The sequence below is a fragment of the Petaurus breviceps genome, unplaced genomic scaffold (genome assembly GCF_028583685.1).
Source record: "Petaurus breviceps papuanus isolate PSGF00001 unplaced genomic scaffold, PetGlider_PUasm1.0 182, whole genome shotgun sequence".
In the NCBI taxonomy this organism is placed as follows: domain Eukaryota; kingdom Metazoa; phylum Chordata; class Mammalia; order Diprotodontia; family Petauridae; genus Petaurus; species Petaurus breviceps.
Genome location: NW_027185786.1, coordinates 2,242,477 through 2,266,408, shown reverse-complemented (window position 1 = coordinate 2,266,408; position 23,932 = coordinate 2,242,477). Strand labels below are relative to the sequence as shown.

The 23,932-nt window shown below is 44.2% G+C and overlaps 2 protein-coding genes across 2 annotated transcripts in view; one reads left to right on the top strand and one right to left on the bottom strand.

The window, feature by feature from the left end:
• Positions 1 to 23,932, bottom strand: part of ADGRG1 (adhesion G protein-coupled receptor G1) — a 171,991-nt gene that overhangs the window by 140,757 nt on the left and 7,302 nt on the right. The gene's annotated exons all lie outside the window — the stretch shown is intronic.
• Positions 20,316 to 23,932, top strand: part of LOC138160758 (WAP four-disulfide core domain protein 8-like) — a 30,421-nt gene continuing 26,804 nt past the window's right edge. The window contains exon 1 of the mRNA XM_069087491.1: positions 20,316 to 20,447. Coding sequence (XP_068943592.1) covers positions 20,316 to 20,447 — 132 coding nt within the window. The remainder of the gene's footprint in view (positions 20,448 to 23,932) is intronic.

Genomic DNA, 23,932 nt, shown 5'->3' with positions numbered 1-23,932 from the left:
CTATTTCTGGGTTTATTAAATATTTTACGATCCAATGCTATACTTTGCCTGGGGCAGTTAGCATGTGAACAACCAACTGTCTAGACTTGCATTAGCTTCAGAAATCTTCAGTTTTCTGTTAGTAATGAAACCAAATTGGAGAACCGACATTAGAAATCCCTAGGACTTGAACCTGAATCCAGGAGAGCACAGAATGGGTGGGTCTCTCGACCTATAATTGGGTTGAATTGAATTGGACCATTATTTCTTTGTGACTAATCAGATAACCTTGGACAAATTACTTCTGTTCAGTTCTCTCATTTTTAAAATGTGGTGGTGTGTGTGGGGGCAGGGAACTGGGATTGGAAGGAGACTAGATTTTTAAAGTCTTATGAAATGCCAAATCTTATTATGTTATGTCCTGTGTCTTTCATGTGGACAGGAGAGATTCTCCTATTCAGGGGTGGAGAACCTGTGGCCTCGAGGCCACATGTGACCTTCTGGGTCCTTGGGTGGGTTTTTTTTTTCTTTAACAGAGTCTAAGTTTTACAGAACAAGTTTTTTTATTAAGGAAATTTCTTCTGGGAAGTTTGGATTCAGTCAAAGGGCCACACTTGAGGACCTAGAGGGGCCACATGTGGCCTCAAGGCCACAGCTTCCCCCCCCCACCCCTGTCCCTATTATTGTGTTTGGCTCTAGTGTATGGGACTGCTTGGGGCCCCCGCTGGCCTCTGGTCCCAGTTTCATGTTCATCCAGGTCCCAGGGTCAATGGGCTCTTCACAACCCAGGAAGTTGGGGTCTAGGGTTGAAGGTCTAAGCCTTCAAACATAGTTACTTGATACTTCCTTCTCTACTGATGGCTCATAGTGCAGAAACCTATATACATGTTTTATGACCCAAGCTCTTACCCTGCAATGATGTGCTTGTAAAGAAAGCCCACAGGTCATTTTTCATGCAAAAGGGACTAGCCCCCTCATTTTACAGAAGAGGAAACTGAGATCCAGTTCACCACGTCTTAATTCGTGACACAAGCCACTAATTGGGAAGTTCAAAGTTCTTTATAAATTGTATAATACTTTCTTCTGAGTCTTAGAAGGCTCAAAACAAGCCCACAATCCTAGTTTTTTATATTCCAAATTCATCTAGAGCAGACCAGCTACTTCAGATATTACACACACCTTCAGAAAATCCCACAGGAATAAAGTATGAAATGAATCTTAGTTTTGCTTTTTTATCATCCTTGTCCCAATCTGTATTTTGTGGAAAGGAATGTGTTGGAGGAAGACCAGGAGCTACCTGGAAAACTAGAGAGGAATGTTCTCTCCCTTGTTGGGGGAATAAAGGCATGGAGGAAGAAGAGAAGGATGTGAGGCGAGCCTTAATGGAGCTCCCTCCTCTCTTTGCTTTCCAGGAGCAGTCAGCTCCCTAGTCCATGAATCTCACTCCTGTTCCCTGGGGCTGGGCCTGGACTCTTCTCTCTCCTCTTTCTTATGTGTCAGGGTGATTTTCGAGATAAGAGCTGACACTGGGGAAGAGGTGAGTGGAATGGGAAGGCGTGTGTTAAGGCATATCTCAGGGGAGGGGAAAGAATGCTTCCTGGAGGGGAGGACAAAGGCCTTAGAACAGAGATTGTTAGAATCACAGAATATGGGGAATAGGAGGGACCTTAGAAAAATGGGCTGTGAAGATCACAGAACATGGAATGTCAGAGCTGGGAAGAAAACTTAGAGATCTCCTAGCCCAACCCTCTCAATTTACAGATGAGGAAAAGGAAGCAATTTGTCCAAGGTCATGCATCCAGGTAGTGACAAAGCAGTTGGGAGCAGAACCCAGAGCCCCTGACTCACAGCCCAGGGCATCTGGTGGAATAAATAAGGGCTTTCAGGTGTCTGTATGTGAAATAGAGAAACAGAGATAGAAACAGACACAGAGCGGCAGACAGAAAGAAGAAAGAGAAGAGAGACAGAGAGGAGAGAGAGAAAGGAGAGAGAAAAGAGAAGAAATGAGAGAAGAGAAAAAGAGGAGAGAGAAGGGAAGAGAGGAGAGGAGAGGGAAGGAGAGGAGGGGAGAGGAGGGGAGGGGAGAGATAGAAACAAATAGAAGGAAGAGGGAGAGAAAATGAGAGATGAAAGAGAGAGGAGAGAGAAAAGAGACAGAGAAACAGAAGAAAGAAAAGGGACATAGCAAAGAGTATGTGTAAGAGCAGAACTTGAAACATGGGTGGTCCTTGCTGAGAAGCAAGCTTAGACTTCCTGTAAGGAAAAAGTTCCTAGCAGTGGGAGCTGTCCAAAGTGGAAGGCTCTGCCTGGAGATGAAGCAGCATCCCCTCCCTGGAGCTCTTCTCACCGGCCACTTCCCAGATAAATGGCAGAGAAGGATTCTTTTTCGGGTCTGGGTTGGACTAGCTAGGTCTGAGGTCTATTTAACTCTGAGATCTTGTGGTTCTATCTATGATACAGTGTTTGTTTAGGAACCAGACTCTTGGGCTTCCCCTCACTATACCCAGACAAGTCAAATGGATCATGTAAGCATTGATTTCCATTTGCCAGGCTGACACATTTTTCTGCTTAATAGAGAAATGAGTCAATCCTTTCTTAAGTTTAATCAAATGGCTGCAGATGAGCACAAACTCCTCCCAGGGAAACACTCAGCATTATTTCAGCCTCTGGGAAAACCAGGGGCACTGCAGCATCTTCTCCCAGGAACGCTGGGGCTGCCCATATTACAGCTTTCCCCAATCTGGTAGTGCAATGCAGTGGCCCTCTATGAAGGTTGGAGAGGTGGTGGGTGAGAGCAGGAGAGAGGAGAGATCCTCTCTTCACTCTCACCTAGGTCCCATAGCTTTGGACACTCCCAGCTTCAAGAGAGAAGATGGATACTGCTACACACACTTCAGGTTGCTAAAGAATAAGGCTCTGGGAAGAAGCCAGCATGAGAGGAGCTTGTGGTCTCCATTGTATCCCTATCTCCAGCTCGCTACACTAGAGACTTCAGGGCATTTCTCCTTGAAAATCTAAGTGAAGTCTGGGTGAGATCTAGGACTCTCTCTTTTGGTTGAGCTGAGTTGCCTCACTCCCAATGGGAGAGTTCCTTTGATCTATAATATCTGATGTATATTTTCATCTATTTTCTCATTTCCATTTTGCTATCAACATAGATACATGGCTTTCTTTGTTGTTTGCTCTGTGTGTATGTTCATTCTGGAAGTGGTATTTGGTAGGAAGGGAGTCAAGCCTTGGATATAAAGCTTGGGGTCCTCTTTTTCCCATTAATGAATAGCAATCAGAAGTTTAGCTTGGGGGGGGGGGGAGGCAGAGTCAAGATGGCGGAGTAGAAACAGGACTTCCCAGCAGTTCTGGGTCTCACCTCCTCCAATTCATGTAAAAGGTGACTCTGAAGAAACTTTGGAGCTACAGAACCCACAAAATGACACAAAGAAGCTAACCTTCCACTGAGGACAGCCCAGCAGGCTGGCAGGGAGCAGCCAGTGCAGCACTCTAGGAGCCGACCCCAGCCCCTGCTCAAGCCGAGGTCTTAGCCACATGGCAAGCCTGACCAGCTGCTGGCTGGAGGGACTTCAGACCACCAGCAGCTGTGGTGGTTTCCAGAATTAGCAACCCATAGATGCCAAGGACAAAGTGAGAGGTCAGTGCAATGTGGACTTTGGGATCCAGTAGTTGGGAGTGCAGTCAACATTTATCCCCTGGAGGGAGAAGCCTCTGAGGCACCTTGGCCCTGTAGCCACCCCCACGTGGCAGCTTCAGCTCCTGGCCTGCAGACGGTAGGGGGTCCAAGCAACCAGTCTGAGGGGTAATCACTCTTGCTTTAACCTGTTTGGATCTGGATTGCGGTCTAGGGTGGAGGTCCTGGGGTGTTCGACCAGCTTGCCAGAGCATGTGGAGAATTCAGAGAGGGGACCCAACTAATACCTTCGGCAGCTGAGAAAACCCCAGCATTTGGTAGGAAGGTCTCCTGTCTGGTAGCAGAGTCTTACTGTGGCAAAAAGCCCAAAGGTCAAGTAATTGAGTGGCAACATGAGTAAGCAAGGGAAGCAAAGCAAACAGAGGAATCCAACATTAGACTCCTATTTTGGGGACAAAAAGGATCAAAGCATGGAACAAGAGGAAGACAGTGAAGTCAGAACTCCTGCACCAAAAGCTTCCAAGAAAAATACAAGCTGGTTACAGGCCATAGAGGAGCTTAAAAAGGATTTTGAAAACCAAATAAGAGATGTGGAGGAAAAATTGGGAAGAGAAATGAGAATGATGCAAGAAAATTATAAGGGGCGGCTAGGTGGTGCAGAGAATAGGGCACCAGCCCTGGAGGCAGGAGGACCTGAGTTCGAATCTGGCCTCAGACATTTAACACAAAAAAACTAGCCATGTGATCTCGGGCAGGTCACTTAACCCCAACTGCCCTCCAAAAAAGAAAAAAAAAGAAAATTATGAAATGAGAGTCGACATCCTAACTGAAGAAAATAACACCTTAAAAAACAGACTAACTCAATTGGCAAAAGAGGCTCAAAAAGGCAATGAGGAGAAGAATGCCTTAAAAGCTCACTGAAGAGAATCATTCCTTCAGAATTAGATTGGAGCAAATGGAAGCTGGTGACTTTATAAGAAATCAAGATACTATTAAACAGATCCAAACAAATGAAAAATAGAAGGCAATATGAAATATCTCATTGGAAAAGCCACTGACCTGGAAAATAGATCCAGGAGAGATAATTTAAAAATTATTGGACTACCTGAAAGCCATGATAAAAAAAAAGAACCTAGAAATCATCCTCCAAGAAATTCTCAAGGAAAAATGCCCTGATGTTTTAGAACCAGAGGGCAAAATACAGGTTGAAAGAATCCACCCATTACCTCCTGAAAAAGATCCCAAAAAGAAAACTCCTAAAAATATTATAGCCAGGTTCCAAAATTCCAAGATCAAGGAGAAAATATTACAAGCAGTGAGGAAGAAACAATTTGAATATTGTGGAAACACAATCAGGATAACACAGGATCTGGCAGCTTCTACACTGAGGGATCAAAGGGCTTGGAATATGATATTCTGGAGGTCAAAGGAGCTGGGATTAAAACCAAGAGTCACCTACCCAGCAAAACTGAGTATCATGTTTCAGGGGAAAATATGGTCATTCAGTGGAATAGAGGACTTTCAAGCATTCTTGCTGAAAAAACCAGAGTTGAATAGAAAATTTGACATTCAGATACAAGAAGCAAGAGAAGCATGAGAAGGTAAACAGGGAAAAGAAATCATAAGGAACTTATCAAAGTTGAACTATTAACATTCCTACATGGAAAAACGATAATTGTAACTTATGAAACTTTTCTCAGTATGAGAATAATTGAAGTGAATAGAAATGTGTGTGTGTATACACACACACACACATATACATATATATGTCTATATAGGAGGGTATATGGGCGTATGAATACATATGTGAATGTGTATATATATATATATATATATATATATATATATATATATATATACATATTTGTGTGTGTGTGTGTGTGTGTGTGTGTACAGGTATACATAGGTAGAGGCCACAGGACCAGTTTAATAGGAAGGGATGATACTTAAAAGGTGAAATTAAGATGTGAGAGAGGAATAATATGAGAGGAGATGGGGAGAGACAGATTGGGGTAAACTACCTCATATAGAAGAGGTAAGGGAAAGTGGTTACTATGGAGGGGAAGAACAGGAAGGCAAAAAGGAATGGATCAACCTTATTCTAATTGAATTTGAGAGGGAATGACATACACACTAAATAGGGTATCTCACCCTACAGGAGAGTAGGGGGAAAGGGGATGAGAGGGGGGATGATGGAAGGGAGGGCAGGTTGGGGGGGAGGGAAGTTGGAAGCACCCATTTTTGAAAAGGGACAGCATCAAAGTAGAAAATAGAACAAGCGGGAGGTGGGATAGGAGGGAGGGAAATATAGTCAGTCTTTTACAATATATCTCATATGGATAGCTACACATGTACAACCTATATTGAATTGCTTATCTTCCCAGTAAGGGTGGGTGACAAGGGAGGAAGGGAATGAATCTGGAATTCAAAGTTTTAAAATCAAGTGTTTAAACTATATATACTATTATTAATATTATTTTACATGTAAATGGGAAATAAGATATACAGGCAGTGGGGCACAGAGATCCACCGTGCCCTACTGGAACGTTGGAGGGGGTATGGGAAAAGATATGGGTGAGAACAGATTGGAGGAGGGGATATCCAGTGGGATGCTATTTTAGGGTGGTGGGTAAGGGGAAAAACGGGGAGAAAATTAGCAACTCAAAATCTTGTGGAAATAAATGATTTAAACTCAAAGTTAATAAAGCATTTGATAAAACATTTAAAAAATAAAAATAAAGAAGTTTAACTTGTGCCTGAAAACTACATCCCTTGGATTTATTTAAGAGAGCAGATGGATATAATTCTAGTCCAGTACACTCTCTCTCTCTCTCTCTCTCTCTCTCTCTCTCTCTCTCTCTCTCTCAGGAAAGCAGTATCCAAGGTACTGGTCCCAACCTTCTGGTTCCCATCACAGCAGGAATCAAAGTTTCCCTTGGAGAACGGTTGGGGGAGAAGACTCTAGAGATATCTATTCTTCCTCCTTTTGAGGCACACAACCACACTTCCATCCTGCATGTGGGGAGTAATCTCATTATGTAATAATGGTAGCTAACAGTTATATGGCACTTTAATGTTTATAAAGTGAATATCATCTCATTTGGTCCTCACACCAACCCCATAAAGAAGGTTTAAAGAAGTTTCTTTAATTACGATATAAGTGCAGGGTCCCAACGTCATTGCTACTTTCTGTCCTAGCTCTCAAAGATACCCACGAAGGTAAAGACTAGCTTCTCTTGCCCAGCTAGACAGAAATGTCATGAGAGACTGCTTTCATCAACTACCACACAGAGATAGGGGTCTTGGCCGGAGAAACCATCCATAGGACCCTATTAGGGGCAGTAATGGTCAGCAGAATAACTACCCCACTCTGCTTCCTGAGTCTAGCCCTGATGCTCCCAGAACCAGCTGAGTAGACTTTCTTGCTCCCTGAAATGTGCCCCATAAGCTACAGCGCTGTCCCAGGCTGGCCAACTGGCCATCTCTCTCCAACAGCCTCCAGAATATTTTGGACAGTGTCTTACCTGATTAATTGGGTCTGACTGATTCACTATTGACAACTTCATGGAGTTCCACCTCCATGCTGCGCCCCCCCAGGTTTTAGATGGGACTCCTGGCTATATGGTAATTAGAAGAACTAGGAAAAGTAGTGACCACTGAAGCTGGGGGCAAGCACAGACCTGGCAAGCCCAGATGAAGAAACAGACATGCTGGTGGTCAGTCTGAAAAAACATCTGGTAGAACTGGAGCAAAGGACAGGTCTAGGAAGACGTGCAGCATCTACAAGATAAATTAGAGGCACTGACCAAGGAGTGAACAGGTGTCCACTTGGAGCAGAAGACCCAGAGCAAGCCTGGGAAAAGAGGTGGTTCAGATGGCTGGGGGGCACAGATGTACAAGGAGGAAGAGATGCCATAAAGAGGGTCAGCAGATTACATTTACATGTAATCAGTTCCTGCAGAGGGAGGAGATGGAAGAAGAAGCTGGAGAGTAGGGAGAAGTGTTGGGGGAAGATTGGGATGGACCCAAGCAAGAGCCAGCAAAGGGTAAATTAAGCAAGCTAATTGGGAGAAAGAGTTCCTTCTCCACCTGGGGGAAATCAGTGTGTTGACCCAAAAGACAATAACATTCAGGGGTGATGACATAGCTACCTCAATATTGAGTCCTTCTTAAGGAAGGGGTATTAGACTCATTCTCTTTGGTTCGAGGAACAATGGGTGAAAGTTACAAAGGGGTCAATTTAGGCCTGATTTGGAGACAATTTTCCTAACAATTAGAGTTATCTAACCATGATCGATGCTGGGAGAGGGGGTGAGTTCCCTGTCCTTGGAGATTATCAAACAGAGGCCAGAATGACCATTTGTCAGGGATGATAGAATTGCTTTGGTGAGTGGGTTGACCTAGACTGCAGCTGAGGTCCCTTCTAAACTCCTAAACTGTGATTCTGAGCACTCTCCCAGCATGAACAGTTGGGAAGACCATCCCCAAGCCAGTTGGCCCCATTTGCATGAGACCCAGTCCAAGGCACAGTACCCAGGGCCTTGGTCCAGATGGTGTTAAAGCCATTTCAGAGAGTCTTAGTGATCAGAGTGGGGCAGGCAGGAGCCTTCTACTCTCCAGACCAGCAGCTCTAGCTCTCCCTAGAGCCAAGAGATCCTGCCTTTGTCCTCTCTGCCAGGCAGAAGCTCGCCTATCCCATCTATAGCATCAGAGACTCATAACTGGAAAAAGCCAGAGAGGATAGTGCTGCCCTCTGGTGGACAAAATCCCTTATGTTTCTTAGACAGCTCAAAATTGGTCCAGGAGGAGGTGGCTAGGTGGTTCAGTGAATGGATCACCGACCCTGGAGTCGAGAGGACCTGAGTTGAATTCTGCCCTCAGACACTTAACACTTACTTAGCCATGTGACCTTGGGCAAGTTACATAACCTCAACTTCCCTGCCTTCCCTCCTCCAAAAAAGAAAAAAAAAAACACTATTGGTCCCAGAAACTGTTAGAAACAGCAGCAAAGAAGAGAAAATGGGTGGCCCTGAAGACCTGACTATGTGTTCTGGGAGCTTGAAGTTATCCTCAAGTAGTTCCTGGAATTGGGACTGCAAGGCTCTAATGGCTTCATTCCATTTTTCTGAATTTACTTTTCTTCTTTCTAAGAGGAGGACATCAGACACAATGGGTCATGGTGGAAAGAACACCATGACTTGAATTCAGAGGACCTAGGTTCAGCTCTGCCCCCTAACAGCTTTATAGCCTTGTTTAAGTTGCTTAACTGGGTCTCAGCATCCTCATCTCCAAATGGAGGGCATTGGACTGGATGACTTCTGAGGTTCCTTCCCACTCAGTGATGTGCCAGGGAATGTTTTTAATTTAGTTTTTTAATAACTCAGAAAGGTGGGAATTTATTTTTCAAAAAATAAACAGCAAAAGGTCAATAGAATTTTAATTACCGTAACCTTATCAGGGAAGAGAGGCAGCTTGGTGTTGTAATGGATAGAGTCTTCATGAGTTCACATTCGAGCTCAGTCCCTTTCTAGCTGGGTGCCCTGGACGAGGGGAAAGGGAGTGTACAGATATATAGGGGTCTGCAAGGGGAAAATCAAATATGGGGAGCTGAGCAAGCACATGCAGGAGGTGCTGCACCACGTGTCTCTCATTCTTCATTAGTCTCACCAACTTCTTTCTCTCCCGCTCATCTGCCCATTCCCACCCCCATTCACCCATCTTACCTGCTAAAGTAGGTACAGACACTGGAGGTTCATGCTTTGTCATGCAAGCCTGTGTCCAGCAGGGGATACTGCCACCTAGGGAAACCTTACCAGGTCTTAGAAATACAGGAGCCCTGGACCTCCGAAAACGAAGAAATAATAAAGACTGACATTTGAATAATTAACTTTTTAAGGTTTGCAATGTACCTTACACATGCTATCCCATCTGGTCTATGTTCTGTGGCAAGTGCTACAGAGATTATAATTCCAGTTTTACAGATGTTGAAATTGAGTGTCACAGACGATAAGTTGCCTAGAGTTCCACAGCTGGTATCTGAGTGGGGTTCAAACCCAGTTCTTCCTGACTCCAAGCCCCATCGTTAACAGCTGGCAGATACATGTAGCAAGGCAGACATGTGCTCACCCATAGTCCCCATTCCGATGCTTTTCAGCAGAAGTAGATGCGGTGTTCACCCACATGCCCCGGGAGGGGAACTTCCTGACAATGGCACTCAAACTCTAATTAGAAGAAGGGCATAGGTGGTTGAATGGTATTTCCTAGGCAGCACGATCCCTTCTAATCAGAAAAAAATAGAATGTGTTGGTAGGGTAGCAGCCTAGAGTGAAGGGAAGTTACCCCCAAGTTCTAACAATTAGGAATTTCACATTCTGTCCAGAGACAGGAAATATCCTGAGTTGTGTGACTCTTGGAGAAAGAAGAGGAACTCATGTATGGATTATGGTACTGGGTGGTGAAATGTTAAGGAACCATGATTAGGGAAGGGGAACAAGATTTTCGGACTTTCTGTTTTGCCTTAGGAAGGCATAGAGCTAATGGGAAGGATTGCCTGTCAGTTCCTTGTATGTTTCCCTTTCAAAAGTCCAAACCTTGGGGTGGTACCATGAGTCTGGGGATAATACTGTATAAACTCTAGGTTCATTCATCTAATTACATGTTATATAATCTAATCAATAAACATTCTTCATCCACTTTGTTTATTCTGGGTGAATGGGTAGGCCAAACACTTTTTTAATTGTGATAGCTCTCATCTAGGAGACTTCCAGGGTTTGAGGTAAACAGCACATTATCTACAAACAAGAGTTTCCAGGGAAACCTCACCCTTTCTAAGGAATCCTGCCATACACCCTCTGTGGTCCTTCTTTCTCAGTCACAGGGGGGGAGAGAAAAGATGATAGGAATTTCACGTATGATAAGAAAAGAGCTCTGTTTGTCAGATGAGTATTTCCATGGGTGGTGGTTTTCACATATATACATGTAGCTATAGAGATAATAGATGAGGTGTCTAAGAAGGGTCCCTAGCCTTATAAGATCCTCATCCCCCAGTAAGCTGGTAGAAAGGGGAAGGAGGTACAGGAGCAGTAATGTGGCCACCCCTAAAGGAATCCAAAAGGGAACCCATCTGTATAAACTCTAGCTTCATTCATCTAATTACATGTTATATACCAGCACAGAGAAACAATCTTCCCCATACACACCCCTTTTCTCCCAGTCCTGGCTTTGCTCAGCTCTTCCCTCAATTCCTGGGAACACCTCACTCTAGAGCATCCAGCCATTTCTGGGGCCTTCTCATGCTGGAATAGCCCTCTCAATACTCGCCCCCTTCTCCCATTACTGTGGTGCTCCAGTTTGGGCAGCATCCCAAGCTGACCAGCCTTCATTCCCTTTGGCCTCATCCTGTCCGGCCAGATTTTAAAATCCCAGCTCAGGGGTATGATGCTTCAAGAGAGACAATCGTGGTTTTAGAATCTCTTTGGGAAGAGAAAGAGAATCTTGAAGGTCCTAAATATGTTCTTAACTCCAGCCTGCCTGCCTACAGAAATGTCCCCTTGGGTAATGTTAGGACCTTTCTCTTGATTGAGCAAAATCTCAACATGCTGTCATCTGAGTTCATTTACTTACATATTTTCTTTATAACTACTGTGGCTTCTTTTTGCTGTTTGCGCCGACAAATGGGTTTATTTATTATCTGTGGTGGTCTTTTGTGTAAATAGCATTTAATGGAAAGGAGTCAAAGTTGCAGGCATAAGCTGGGGTATCCTCTTCCCTCCCCCTTAAGAGACAGTGGCTAGGAAAGTGGCTTTTGCTTCTGAACCAATTAGGTCCCTAGACTGACAACATTTAAGGCTTCGTTGCTGTTGCATTATTCAGTTGTATCTGACAATTCATGATCCCATTTGGGGTTTTCTTGGCAGAGATAGTGGAGTGCTTTGCCATTCCCTTCTCCAGCTGATTTTACAGATGAGTAAACTGAGGCAAACAGGGTTAAGTGACTTGCTCAGGGTCACACAGCTAGTAAGTGTCTGAGGTCAGATTTGAATTCAGGAAAATGAGTCTCCCTGACTTGAGATTTGGCACTCTGTCCACGGTCCCACCTAACTCTCCTACTCAATTATAGGCTATGTGTATATTACTAATGTGGTCCTCCTCTCTTCTTTCTACAACACTTCAGATATTTTCCTATGCTTTTTGGGGGGGGAGGCAGGAAACTAGGCCTACCTATTTTGCTCAGGATGATCTCTTTTATTCCTAACCTTAGCCACTCCCTTCAGGCAGCCTGTTGCCCTCCCTCCACAAACCCCACTCCTAGGGGCCCATCATATTGGTGCCAAACTGAATGGACTTAGTTTGGACCCTCAGTCAGCTATACCTGAGAACCCTGAATTCAAACAATCCACCAGCCTCAGCCTCACAGGTAGCAGATATTACAGATGTGACCCACCAAGCTCAGCATCTTCCCAAACTTAAAAAAAAACATTCTTACATACACATGAGACACTTGGATTTAAACCCTTCTGTTAATTTAGACTCAAAGAATCCCAAATACCTGATCTTGAAGGACTTTAGAATAAAGAGAAGGATGGGACCGGAGGAGATCTGAGAGAACCTTGTTAAACCCTCCTCCAGAAAGGTGGGAAACCGAGACCTTGCAGGGAGAAGGTGATAAGTCAGGGGCCATGGAGACAGTGGCAAAGTCAAGAGTTGAATTTAAACTTCCAACTCACAGTAAAAATCTCTTTCTACTATACTATGCTGCAAAAACATTCCTTAAAATCTTCAAGAGGAGAACTAAGGGGATGACCATGGAATAGAAGCAGAATGGGAGAATCAGATAGATGTTGGAGTGCTGGATTTTAGGGCACCCCTCAAAGACTCAGTGATTTTACAGATGAGAAAAAAGGGGCCCAGAGACATCAAGTGACTTGTCCCAATTCACATACCTAATAAATAATGGAGTCAAGATTCAGTTCCAGGTCCTCTGATTCTAAATCCAGTGTTCTCTTTTCTCCAGGAGTTCCTGACCTTTTCTGTGTGCTAAACCCTTTTGGTGACCCCCACAGCCCTCAGACCTTAAGCTAAGACTTGGCTTCCATCATCTCTGGCAGGCCAGCCCTCTAACCACCCAAGGTTATCCTAAAACTCCTCACAGGTCTCCTGTTCCACTCCTCTTTTCCTCTGCTCCTGCTCCCATTCTTCCCTCTTCTCCCTCCTTTTACTTCTTCGCGTTCTTTCTTCTAATTTCTCTTCCTTCCTTCCTATTTATTTCTCTACCTGTTTCTTTTCTCCCTTCTCTCCTCTCCATCTACTTAAGCAGTTCTTAATCTGGGGCTCAGAGGTACCCTGCAAGGATCTCTGAATTGACTTCAGGGGGTCCATAAACTTGGATGAGAAAAAATTGCATATTAATTTTAATTAACCTTTGATTTCTTCTATAATCCTATCAGTTTTGTTTTATGCACTTAAAATACTATTCTAATCATTGTTCACAGTGACAGCAATGTTGTGATGTTGATCAATTGTGAAAGACTTGGCTGCTCTGATTAATACCATTATCTAAGACAATTCCAAAGGATTCATGATGGAAAAAAAAAATGTTACCTATCTCCAGAGAAAGAACATCAGTTCTCTGAACTCTGAATGCAGATTAAAGAATAATTTTCTCACTTCATTTTTCTTGCTTTTTTGAAATATGGCTAATATGGAAAGATGTTTTGCATAATTTCACATGTATAACTGATATCATATTGTTTACCTTCTTAGTAGGTGGGGGAGGAGACGGGACAGGTCTCAGCCTAAAGTTACAAACTGATCTATAATAGATATACCAGGAGAAAACTCCCTTAACTGTTTAATTTCAGGTGAAAGATACCTTTTAGAACAGCCAATCATGCAACAGAGTCCCACCTTATTCATAGGGTATAAAGCCAAGCACAAACAGCTTTCCAGAGGACTGCTGCTGTGAACAGCTTTAAATTCCTGTTTACATAGTATAGTGAACTCTCTATTTATTCAACAGTAAACTAAAGCAAAACAATCACAGAAACCAAAGTACAGCATTCACAATGTTATAACATAACAACTCATTACTACAGTAGCCACATAGTTTTCACCCAAGTGGCCACATAGTTTTCAGCAAAAGATATCATTCAGTAAGTCCTTAACTCAATCATCCTTAAGAAGCAAGCCTCACCTTGGAGGAAAGTGAGTTTAGCATTAGAGTTGCAATAGTTACAGACACTCCGGAGAACTGATTTGGGTATGAGGCTTACTCTTAAGGGAAAGCAATTATTTCATTTTCAAAAGATCCTTCCCCTAGTCAAGGATATCTAGGTCAGAAGTTAACCCAGCCCAGCTATTTTCACAAAGTTAAAACCAGGTTTAATAGTTTGTTTTTTAAAGGAATTTTCTTCAATTGGCAAGGAGACAGCCAAAACACTACCTCTTAGAAGAATAGACTGACTAGATCCCCTATTGATAGTGGATTTGACCAAGAATATTCAGTTGTTTTTTAAATATGTCCAACTCCTTATGACCCCATTTGGGTTTTCTTGGTAAAGATACTGCAGTGGTTTAGATTTCCTTCTCCAGATCATTTTACAAATGAGGAAACTGAGGCAAATAGGGTTAAGTGATTTGTCTAGGGTCATACAGCTAGTAAGTGTCTGAGACCAGATTTAAACTCAGGAATATGAGTCTTCCTGACTCCAGGTTTGCACTATATCCATTGGGCCACCTCAGAAGAATACTCTATCTCTGCAATTTTCTAAATAGGGCAGCAATTTTACTAGTTGATTTTTCCTGCCCAGAAATCTCATTAAGTAAATTTTACTTTGTGAGCACTTGAAGGTATCCAGGCTGGAAAACTTAGTCTTGATGCAACCTGGTCTATCCCTTAGGGAGCAGCCAATTCTTTCTCTGTGAGGATTATGCCCCATTCTTTACTGACATCTGATGCCTGCATCAAAATGGGCACAGGCTGAACCAAGAGTGTGGAATGATGGACACGAGCCAGGTGGGATCTGTCATAGCAGTTCTGATTTATTGATCAGAGGGCAGGGTTTATATAATGAATGTAAAGCAATTATCTCTAAGGTTCCCATGAGAAAATGTTTAATGTCCTTGTTCATTTACACACATCTGTATGGTTTAATGTCCTTGTTCCCTTGCGTGCATCTATCGCTGCTCAGTTATCAGATCCTAAACTCCTGCAAGTCAGGAAGAGATAGTGACCCAATCTGAAGACATAATATAGCCTTCACAGGGAGCTGTCTTGGGAGAAATCCTGGACCAGAGAGTCTTCCCATGTATGGACCGGGTCAGAGAATAGCCTTTGACAGACATCCACCAACATTTGCCTTCTCTTCCTAATGAATAAATAAGCATTAAGCATTTATTCTGTGCCAGGCATCTACATGTAAGGCATCATACCCTACTGCTGATCTGTTACCTGGTAAAGTAACCTTCTAGGAGCAGCCTTACCACCTTTAAATGCAAGCAAGGAGGGAATTTTGTTGTTTTCTTTTTGGAGTTCAGTTTCCCCAGGCTCAGGTTAAATTGCAAACATCTGAAGGATTAAGCTCCTTTGAACCCTGATAATTCACAGTTGTGCTGAGTCAGTAGGTTTTGTGCCTTCTGGTTCTGAGTCAATCAGGCGCCTCGTCTTTGTTATATATTCTGGAAGGTTGGCATTTTGCTTTGGGGGCTCACTTATGAGAAGGACCTTTTGATTCCCTAAACCAGACTTTGAGTAGCTGTTTGTTAAGAGCCGCCCAGACTATTCAGATGTGGGTGCTATCCAAGTGTATGTAGGTGGTTGTATTATTCTGTTTAGATAGTTGGAGCCCTGTCTATTAAATTCTTTCTTGGATACTCAATTCTTTCTACTTATCTGTAATTAAAGTAAGATTGTTGATGCCATTGAAGCTGTCTTTCCTTTAGAAAAGCAGATCAAAGAACCTGTGCTAGCAGCCCACTCTGTGTGTTCGTGTGGTTGCTAATACACCACCACAGGAGTGACCTCAGTGATGGCAGTTTCAATCCCAGGGTAGGATCTTGAAGGAAATGTTAGTGAAAGGAATAATTCTAATTCTACTCTAGTTATGATTCTAGCCCATATGGGATACTTCACAGAGACCTCTCTAGAGAATACCCTTTATTCTTAATTCAATTCAGCTAATATTTCTTAAGTGCCTACTATGAGCTGAGAAAGATACAAAATTTTGATAAGACCTGGTTCTCACTCTTGTGAAGCCCACCATCTAGTTGCAGGTTATACCACTTATACAGATTCAACTAAATCATTTAATCAGTCAACCACAAAAACATTTCATCAATAAACTACTCCATAAATAGCCCTGCACCACATCCTGAAGGGGTCACACAGTCAGGGCAAGTCAAACCAAGGAATCACTTACTAATTCTGTGGCTTTGAAGCACCAATTGACCATCTCTTCACTCCAGAGCATTATCATTCCTGTTCATAATCCTTTCCAGGGTTCTTAAGAGGACAGAATGACATGGCAACTAAGAAATGAATAAATGGTTGGATAAATGAATGAATGAAATGAATTTATTGAGCCCTTATTATGAGCAAAATAATATGCTAAATTCTAGGCGTACAAATAGAAAAGGAAGTGTCTCCCTGCTCCCCAAAAGTTCACATTTTAATGGTGGAAATCATACATATAGAAGGTTTCTGCTGTAAGTCAGGAAAAGTCCTTCTATCCTTAGAGTATGGCAACAAAACAGTTTGTAATGTGTCTTTTAAAAAAAGTCTTTTCCATGAATAAAATTACATCCATTCCTGATGTTGAACTATTTGACAGTACCAAGAACCCTAGTGGCCAGAATATTCTTTCTTGGGTCTTCAGAACACACATGGCAAATAGCAAAGAAACCCACTTATCAAAGTTAATAGCCAAACAGAAATCAGAGAAAGTATACATATGAGAACGTTTAGCAGATAATACAGAGGAAAGGATCCCCACCCCTGGGAGAAAGTTAACTTAGCTCAAACAAGAGAGTCCTAGATCTCACTCAAAGGGAAAACTTCCTGAAGTCTGTAAATGTAGCAAACTGGGATAGGGACCTGATGGAGACTGCTGTCAGGGCTTCTTCTTGCCAGTGTCTTTTTCTCTCTTCAGAAACCTGAAGTGGCACTGATCTTGTTCATCTTCCCTCTTGAAGTTGGAATTCAGAAGAGCTCAAAGAGAAGTCGGAAGGAACTGAATCTCTCTCCTCTCATTCTTCATAAACTCTTCCTTGCCCGTCACACAGATATGGGGCACGGACATCCAGCAATAAGAAGATTCCCATCACTCTGGTCTTTGGGGCTTGGATTACAATTACATGATAAGTAAGTCCATTAGAGGGGTACAAAAAAGTGTGAGATCCAAAGTGGGGAAGTGTCACTACTGACCGGTGGGTTCCAGTAGGACGGGCCATTGGAATTGGACTTTGAAAACAGGTAAAAATTAGGTGTGATGCAGAGTGGGATGTCTATGTCAATGGAGGACGAGCCCTGATGGATTCTACCAATGACAAGCTGCTTTCCTGCTATTATCTGCAGGCCTTCCTGAATAAATTAGTCAGTGATTGAACAAGCATTTATTAATCACCCACTATTTGCCAGAACTCTACTAAGCATTGGGAATAAACTCTGAGAGTCTCATCACTATGACTTCAGCAACTAGAGGATTATATTTTTATTTCATTGGTCACAGCATCTCATAGAACAACTAACTACTATAAAATGGCAGAGCATCAGTGGAGAGTGCATTCCCAGCAATGAGACCAGTGGTTCCTGAAATCATGAGCACAACTATTCTTTGTACCTGACTGGAGCCTTATGGTGTACAATGAAGGAATTATGCTGGGTGATTCAGCCCCAGGGAAATATTAGCCAAATGGGAGGTTTGACGGTAGTAGGCAGTTCCCCAGTGTGTGCTGGGGAACCACTCCAGACACAGCTTTAAATACATGCATCCCACTACTGATATTTTCACCTTTGTGTTACAGAATGCTCCCCCCCAACACAAAGGTGCTAAGCAGGTAGTGAATATTTAATGGAAGTTTATTGAAGTGAGTCAGACTAAATAATGTCCCCTGGACCAGGGCTCTGCTGGTAGCCTCAGATTCAGAGGTTCATGGACTCAGAGCAGGTCAGAGCTGGAAGACACATAGGGCCCTTAAAGATGACCTCCAGTGAAAGGAAATCCACTACCTCCTAGGGGAACCCAGTTCATTTGGGGACAGCTCTATTGGTTAGAAAATGTATCCTTGGGGCAGTTAGGTGGTACAGTGAATAGAACACTGACCCTGGAGTCAGAAGGACCTGAGTTCAAATCTGGCTTCAGACACTTAACACTTATTAGCCATGTCACCTTGGGCAAGTCACTTAACCCCAACTGCCCTGCCCTACCCCCTTTCAAAAAGAAAAAAATGTATCCTTACACTAAGCTTCAATTTGCTTTTTATAATCCTAGTCCCACTTCTTGCCCTCCAACTTATCAGCATTCTTCTTAAAATGTGGAGTAAAGAGCGGGGAGGGGAGAGTAGGACAAGAGAGGAGAGGAAAAGAGAGGGGAGGGAAGGAGAAGAAAAACCAATGGGAAGTGTTTGGGGGATTTCCATACCCTTAGATATGGGCATTGCAGTGATCAAAATAAAAAAGGTTGAAGAGACTGAGTCTAAAATGGAAAATATTCTAAGACTGAACCTAAGAGAAAATTGAATAGGGGTAAATATAAAATCCAATGTGAGTTCAAAGAAAAATTAACTGCATACATACTCAGGGAACTACACACATAATTCTGGGGACCTGGTTTAGGAAAGATGTTGACCAGCTGGAATGTGTCCAGAAGAAGGCTACCAGAATGGTGAGGGCACTTGAAACCATGTACTGGCTAAAGAAAGTGGAGATATTGAGCCTGGAGAAGAGATTTCAGGGTAGTTGTGGGGGCATAATAGCTGTCTTCAGAGGCTGATGGATCGCTTTGCAGAAGAGGGATTCATTGTGTTCTTGGCACTAGAGAATAAAACTAAAAGCTATGGATAGAAGTTTCAGAGAATCAGGTTTCAGCTCTATGCAAGGGAAAGCTTCCTAACAATTTGAGCAAACTGAGAGGAGAATGGACTGCTTCTAGAGAAAGTAAATTCCCTGTCACAGGAAGTATTCCAGCAAACTCCAAATGATCAGCCATCCAGGTGGCTATGAATCTTCGGTTGAAGTAGATTGCCCATGAATTCTTCTGCGTCCCACTTTGTTCCTCTTACTATCATCAGCTGAAAAAGAAAGAAGGACAGGGGACTAGGAGGGTTCTCAGGTCACTGAGCCTTGTGGTGCTGCCCAGGGGCAAGGACTCACTATTCTCAGAGTGCCTGGAATTTTTCTCCCTGATGACTCTATTGCCCATTTCCCCAGAAGCCAGAACTCTGTAGCTTGTCGTGCTTTGCCTCAAGCAAGGCTGGCTCCTCCTTGTGCCTCCTTCCAGGCCAGAAACCCCTCTAGGGGCAATTATTCCTCTAAGGGATTCCTTAAAGCTCCTTTCTGATCCCATCCTACAGCTTCTGAGTTCCAGGAAAGTCATTGAAGGATGACCTCCACATCTCTCCCAGGCACCACCCCCTTGGACATGGTATGGTGACAAGACAGCTGGGTGGGAAGCAGGAGAGCCTACCTTTGGTCCTTGCTCTGCCACTGAGTGATCTTGGTAAATTCCATAAGAAATACTGAATGCTGAGGTCACGGGCCTGGTGAAAGGGTATAAAAGGAGGTAGGATTGGGAGAGAGGGCTTCAGAGAGAGTTGATATGACCAAGAGTTCCCAATTTAGAGTTAAAGAACCATTAACTCTGCTGCTGCTGGAAATGGAGAGACAGACAGTTCCACAAGGACAGTGTCGGATTCAAGGATTGTGACCCCTCATGACAGACTAGAAAGGTACCCATCAACCCAGCCCCCCAGAGAGCTACACCCAACGGGAGCTTCATGAGGATTCCATGAAAGGAGGAAAGAACTTTGGGGCCAGGAATATGGAGGTGCCTTCTGTTCATGTCCCCGGCAAACTTTGTACTTAAATTCGCACCTGCTGCCCAAAGTGGGGTGAGAGTGTGATCCCTACACAAGATGGGGGCTTGTGAAGAATGGTAGAAAAACTACAAACCCTTATGACTATCTCTAGAACCTTAAGGGTAGAAGTATTACTCTCCCCTCTGAAGACATTGCCTGCTAGAAAGAGTGAGCTTAGAGGAACTACTACATTATGATTCTAGATTATTCTGCTTCTCTGGGACTCAGCTACCAAATCCGTAATATTGGAGAGTTAAACTAGATGACTTTTAATAACTCCTTCTGGGTCTAAAGCAATGATCATATGAACTTTCATCATCGGACAGTCTTGGGGCCCCGTTTCCTCATCTGTGCTAACCTCTAGAAGAATGAGACAGGAGAGCACAACCTAACACACACAGAAGGCTTCAGCTCCAGGTCTGATGGAAAGGTCCCGTGGTCCTGAGGGTACAGCAGCAAAGCAGATAGTCAGGCAGCTCTTTTATTGATGTCATTTCCACTGGTCAAATGAAATCAGCTTCTGATGCTGAACCACTCCAGTGCCAAAGACTTTGGTGGCAAGTTTTCTCATCTTCAGTAATTGCTACAGCACCCTCAGAAACCATTGCCAGTCCATGCCCCCATGGGGTTTGCTGCCCTGAATGAGGGCAAAAATGAAAGCAGGATGTGTGGCCTGGGGGATGCCCCCACTGCCAGGGTTCTTGGGCTTGACTGCTTGTTCATGAAAGGCGGTCAGCAGTTGGTGTTCGTGATGGTGAGAAGGCTGACCCCTTCTCTGCAGTGACCGCTGCTCTCAATGATGGCTGTGGGCCCTGGGCTGGTGATCGAGGTGATGGCGGTAATCTGGCACATGCCACCTTCCTCAGATCACATCTATGGTTTTTTCTAGTTCTATAATCCATGATCCTTTTACTGCAAGTCCCTTCATCTCTAGGGGACTCACTTCTGAATCTGTAAGAGGTGGGAGTTGGGTGATCGCTTTCAATCCTGTGAGTTTAGAGGAGGGGAAGAAGAGAAAATCGGGGGAATGAGATGGAGCCTGGGAGGTGGGGGCCCTACCTTTACCTCCAGCGGCTAGGGAACTAGACCAGTGGTGATTTCCTATAATTTTGGTTGAGTGCAGGAATGAGATTTGGGTAGGGAGAAGGGGACAATGTCTGTGACTTGAAAGACTTAGGAAGTAGGAGGGGGGATGGTGGACAGAACAACAGTGAGTCAAGCTGATGAGAGCAGAAAATGGCAGATAAAACCTTGAAGTCACAGAATCAAAGAATCTGCGAATAGGAAGGGGCCTTCTAGTCCAACCTATACGCCAAAGGAGTGAAAGAACCGTAGGGGCTCAGACTGGTGTGAGGTTTATTTGGAGGATGACCTAGACCCTTTTGATCTATTTTCATACTATCCAGATCCCCCCCAAATATTCAGCAGCAAATACAACGATCATCAGTCAGTCAATAAGCATTTATTAAGTGCCTTCTGTATGCCAGGCATTGGGCTAAGTGCTGGGACTACAAAGATGGACAAAGACCAGTAACTACTCATGGACCAGGAGGGGTCTGGGGCTCCTGAGGCAGGAAGCAGATGTCTCCGCAGTGGGAATTACAACATCTTTTCTGATTATGGCAATCTTTGTCGTTATAACAGGTCAGCTTGCAGTATGGTAGTGGGGGTATTTCTTCACAGAGTCTGAGTCTGGTCAGTTGGACTGAACAAGATAAGGGCAAATGGGATTCTGAGTCTCTGGATGTGCTTCTGAAAACTGCCCATGTTCCAGTGTGGGCAGTCCCTCGAATGTCCCCAACCCAGTCCTCTAAGCACTATCCCTCCCCCAATCTCTCCAATCAGGTTCTCACTTACTTGCTCACTTTCCAAACCTGACTTTCACCCCTTCTCTGATCCCCTAAGTCAAGTAACATCTCCCTCCCACAGATTCATTCTCCCAGTCACCCCCTTCCCCTCCCTCTCCCTCCAGATACAATGTCCTCCTTCCACCCAGCCATCTCCCCCAATGTCCCAACTTCTCTTTGATTTCCCAGTTTCACCCAGAGCCCTCAGCCCTCAGCTTCATTAGATTAATTAAGCCCCAGAAGCCTCTCCAGCTCGAATGTACTCTCTTCTCCCCACCAGCTGAATTTCATCTCCTCAAAGACCTCGGGACTTTAGTTGTCTCAGGACCCCACTTGAGAGTGTCCCCATAGCCCCATTTGGTATTGCCACAGGTTTTTAAACCCTAACTTGGCATGGGGCTGAGTTTTCCCCCTACCCCAGAAAACTGGATTGGCCTAAGACCCCTGACATTCTTACCCAAGTCCAGGAAAGAGGGAGGAAGAGAAGTCCAAGATTTGGGCAGAAAGAGGAGGACTCAAGGGTGGGAAAAGAGAAAGGGGAGGGGAAGCTAGCTAAGTGATAAGAATTGCTAGCATTCCTAAGTTCTTTACCATTGTGCTCTCAGTCTGGGCCTTGGACAGGGAGGAAGAATCCTACCTTCTCCAGGATTCAGGCATCTGAACCGACAACTAACAAAGCAGCATTTCGTCACCCCACCGCACTGATGATCCGTAGCACACTCTCCAGGCAGCTTCCGTGGGCATCTAAAGTGGTCCATGGGACATATCCCTGGTTTGCCATCACCTGAAGGATGTTGGGGTTCAGATATCATCCCTCCAGCCTCTGCGACCCTGCCTAAGCTCACGGGGCGGAGGCACCTCTGTCCAGTCCCAGGGATCCCTATCACTCTTAAGTCCCCTTTGCCCAGGCTCTGCTCTTCCCTGACTCTCCTGAAAGAACTCTCCATCTGAGTACTCAAGGGCTATGGTTCCTCTGGCCCTACCTGTTCCTGGATATTAGAAGACTGGGGTGGGGGTGCAGTGCAGCTAAGTGGTGCTGTGAACAGAGCACTGAGCTTAGAGTCAGGAAAACCTGAGTTCAAATCCAGTCTCAGAAACTTACTAGCTGTGTGACCTTGAGCAAGTCACTTCACCCTGTTTGCCTCAGTTTCTTCATCTGTAAATTGAGATGGAGAAGAAGATGGCAAACCCCTCCAGTATCTCTACCAAGAAAACTCCAAATGGGGTCATGAAGAGCTGGGCACAAGTGAAATGACTGAACAACATTGGAAAACCAAGGTTCTGGAGTGAAAGCCCATTTTCATTGTTACCACATTGGTACAAATGTTCTCCTCAGAGACTTGCCAAGTTGCCTGGTTGACAGAGAGCAGTGGCTGAAGGTGGGGGGCGCGTGGGGCATGAGGGTGCTGGCAGTCCAGAAGCCTGAGCTCTCGTATTGACTGCTAACTTGACGTAGGACAATGGGCAAGTAGCTTTTAGCTTGTTACACTGCTGACACAATCATTGGATCACAGACTTAGGGCTGAAAGGGACAGTAGAGGTCAAGGAGGTCAACTCTGCCATTTTACAAATGGAGAAAATGAGGCTAAGAGGTTAGTCACAACCAGGGTCACACAGCTCCCAGGAAGTGTCTGTGTCCATAAGACTGTGAGCTCCTGGAGGGGAGGAATTGCCTTTTTCTTCTTTTGTATCCCTGGGGCTTAGCACAATGCCTAAGCATACGAGGTGTTCAATACATGTTTAATGACTGAGTCCAGCTCTGAACTGCAGTCTTCTTGATTCCAGGGTGAGTCCTCTGTCCATTCACCTGACTGCCTCACAGCTTCCTGATCAATAAAATAAGGGACACTAAAACCCTTGCCCTCTCTGCCACTCTATTACTCTATGAAGTTTTGAAAGGGTCTCTATCCCTATTCAGAATCCCAGGGGAACTCTGTCCCTTCTTTCCAACCTGAGGTTCCCAAATGGAGTGCTATTTCAGAAAAGTCATTGAAAAGCTAAGACCATCTAAGATTGGGAGTGGGGGGGCTAGAGTCCATGTCATTCCAGGATCATTGAATAAACTTGGAAGGTTTATCCTTGAAAAGAGAAAACTATGGGCGATTAGGTGGCACAGTGAATAGAGCACAGACCCTGGAGTCAGGAGGACCAGAGTTCAAATTCGACCTCAGATGTTTAACACGTACTAGCTGTGTGACTTTGGGCAAGTCACTTAACCCCAATTGCCCTGCCTTTCCCCGTCCAAAAAAGAGAAAGGAAGGAAGAAAGGAAGGAAGGAAGGAAGGAAGGAAGGAAGGAAGGAAGGAAGGAAGGAAGGAAGGAAGGAAGGAAGGAAGGAAGGAAGGGAAAGAAAGAAAGAAAGAAAGAAAGAAAGAAAGAAAGAAAGAAAGAA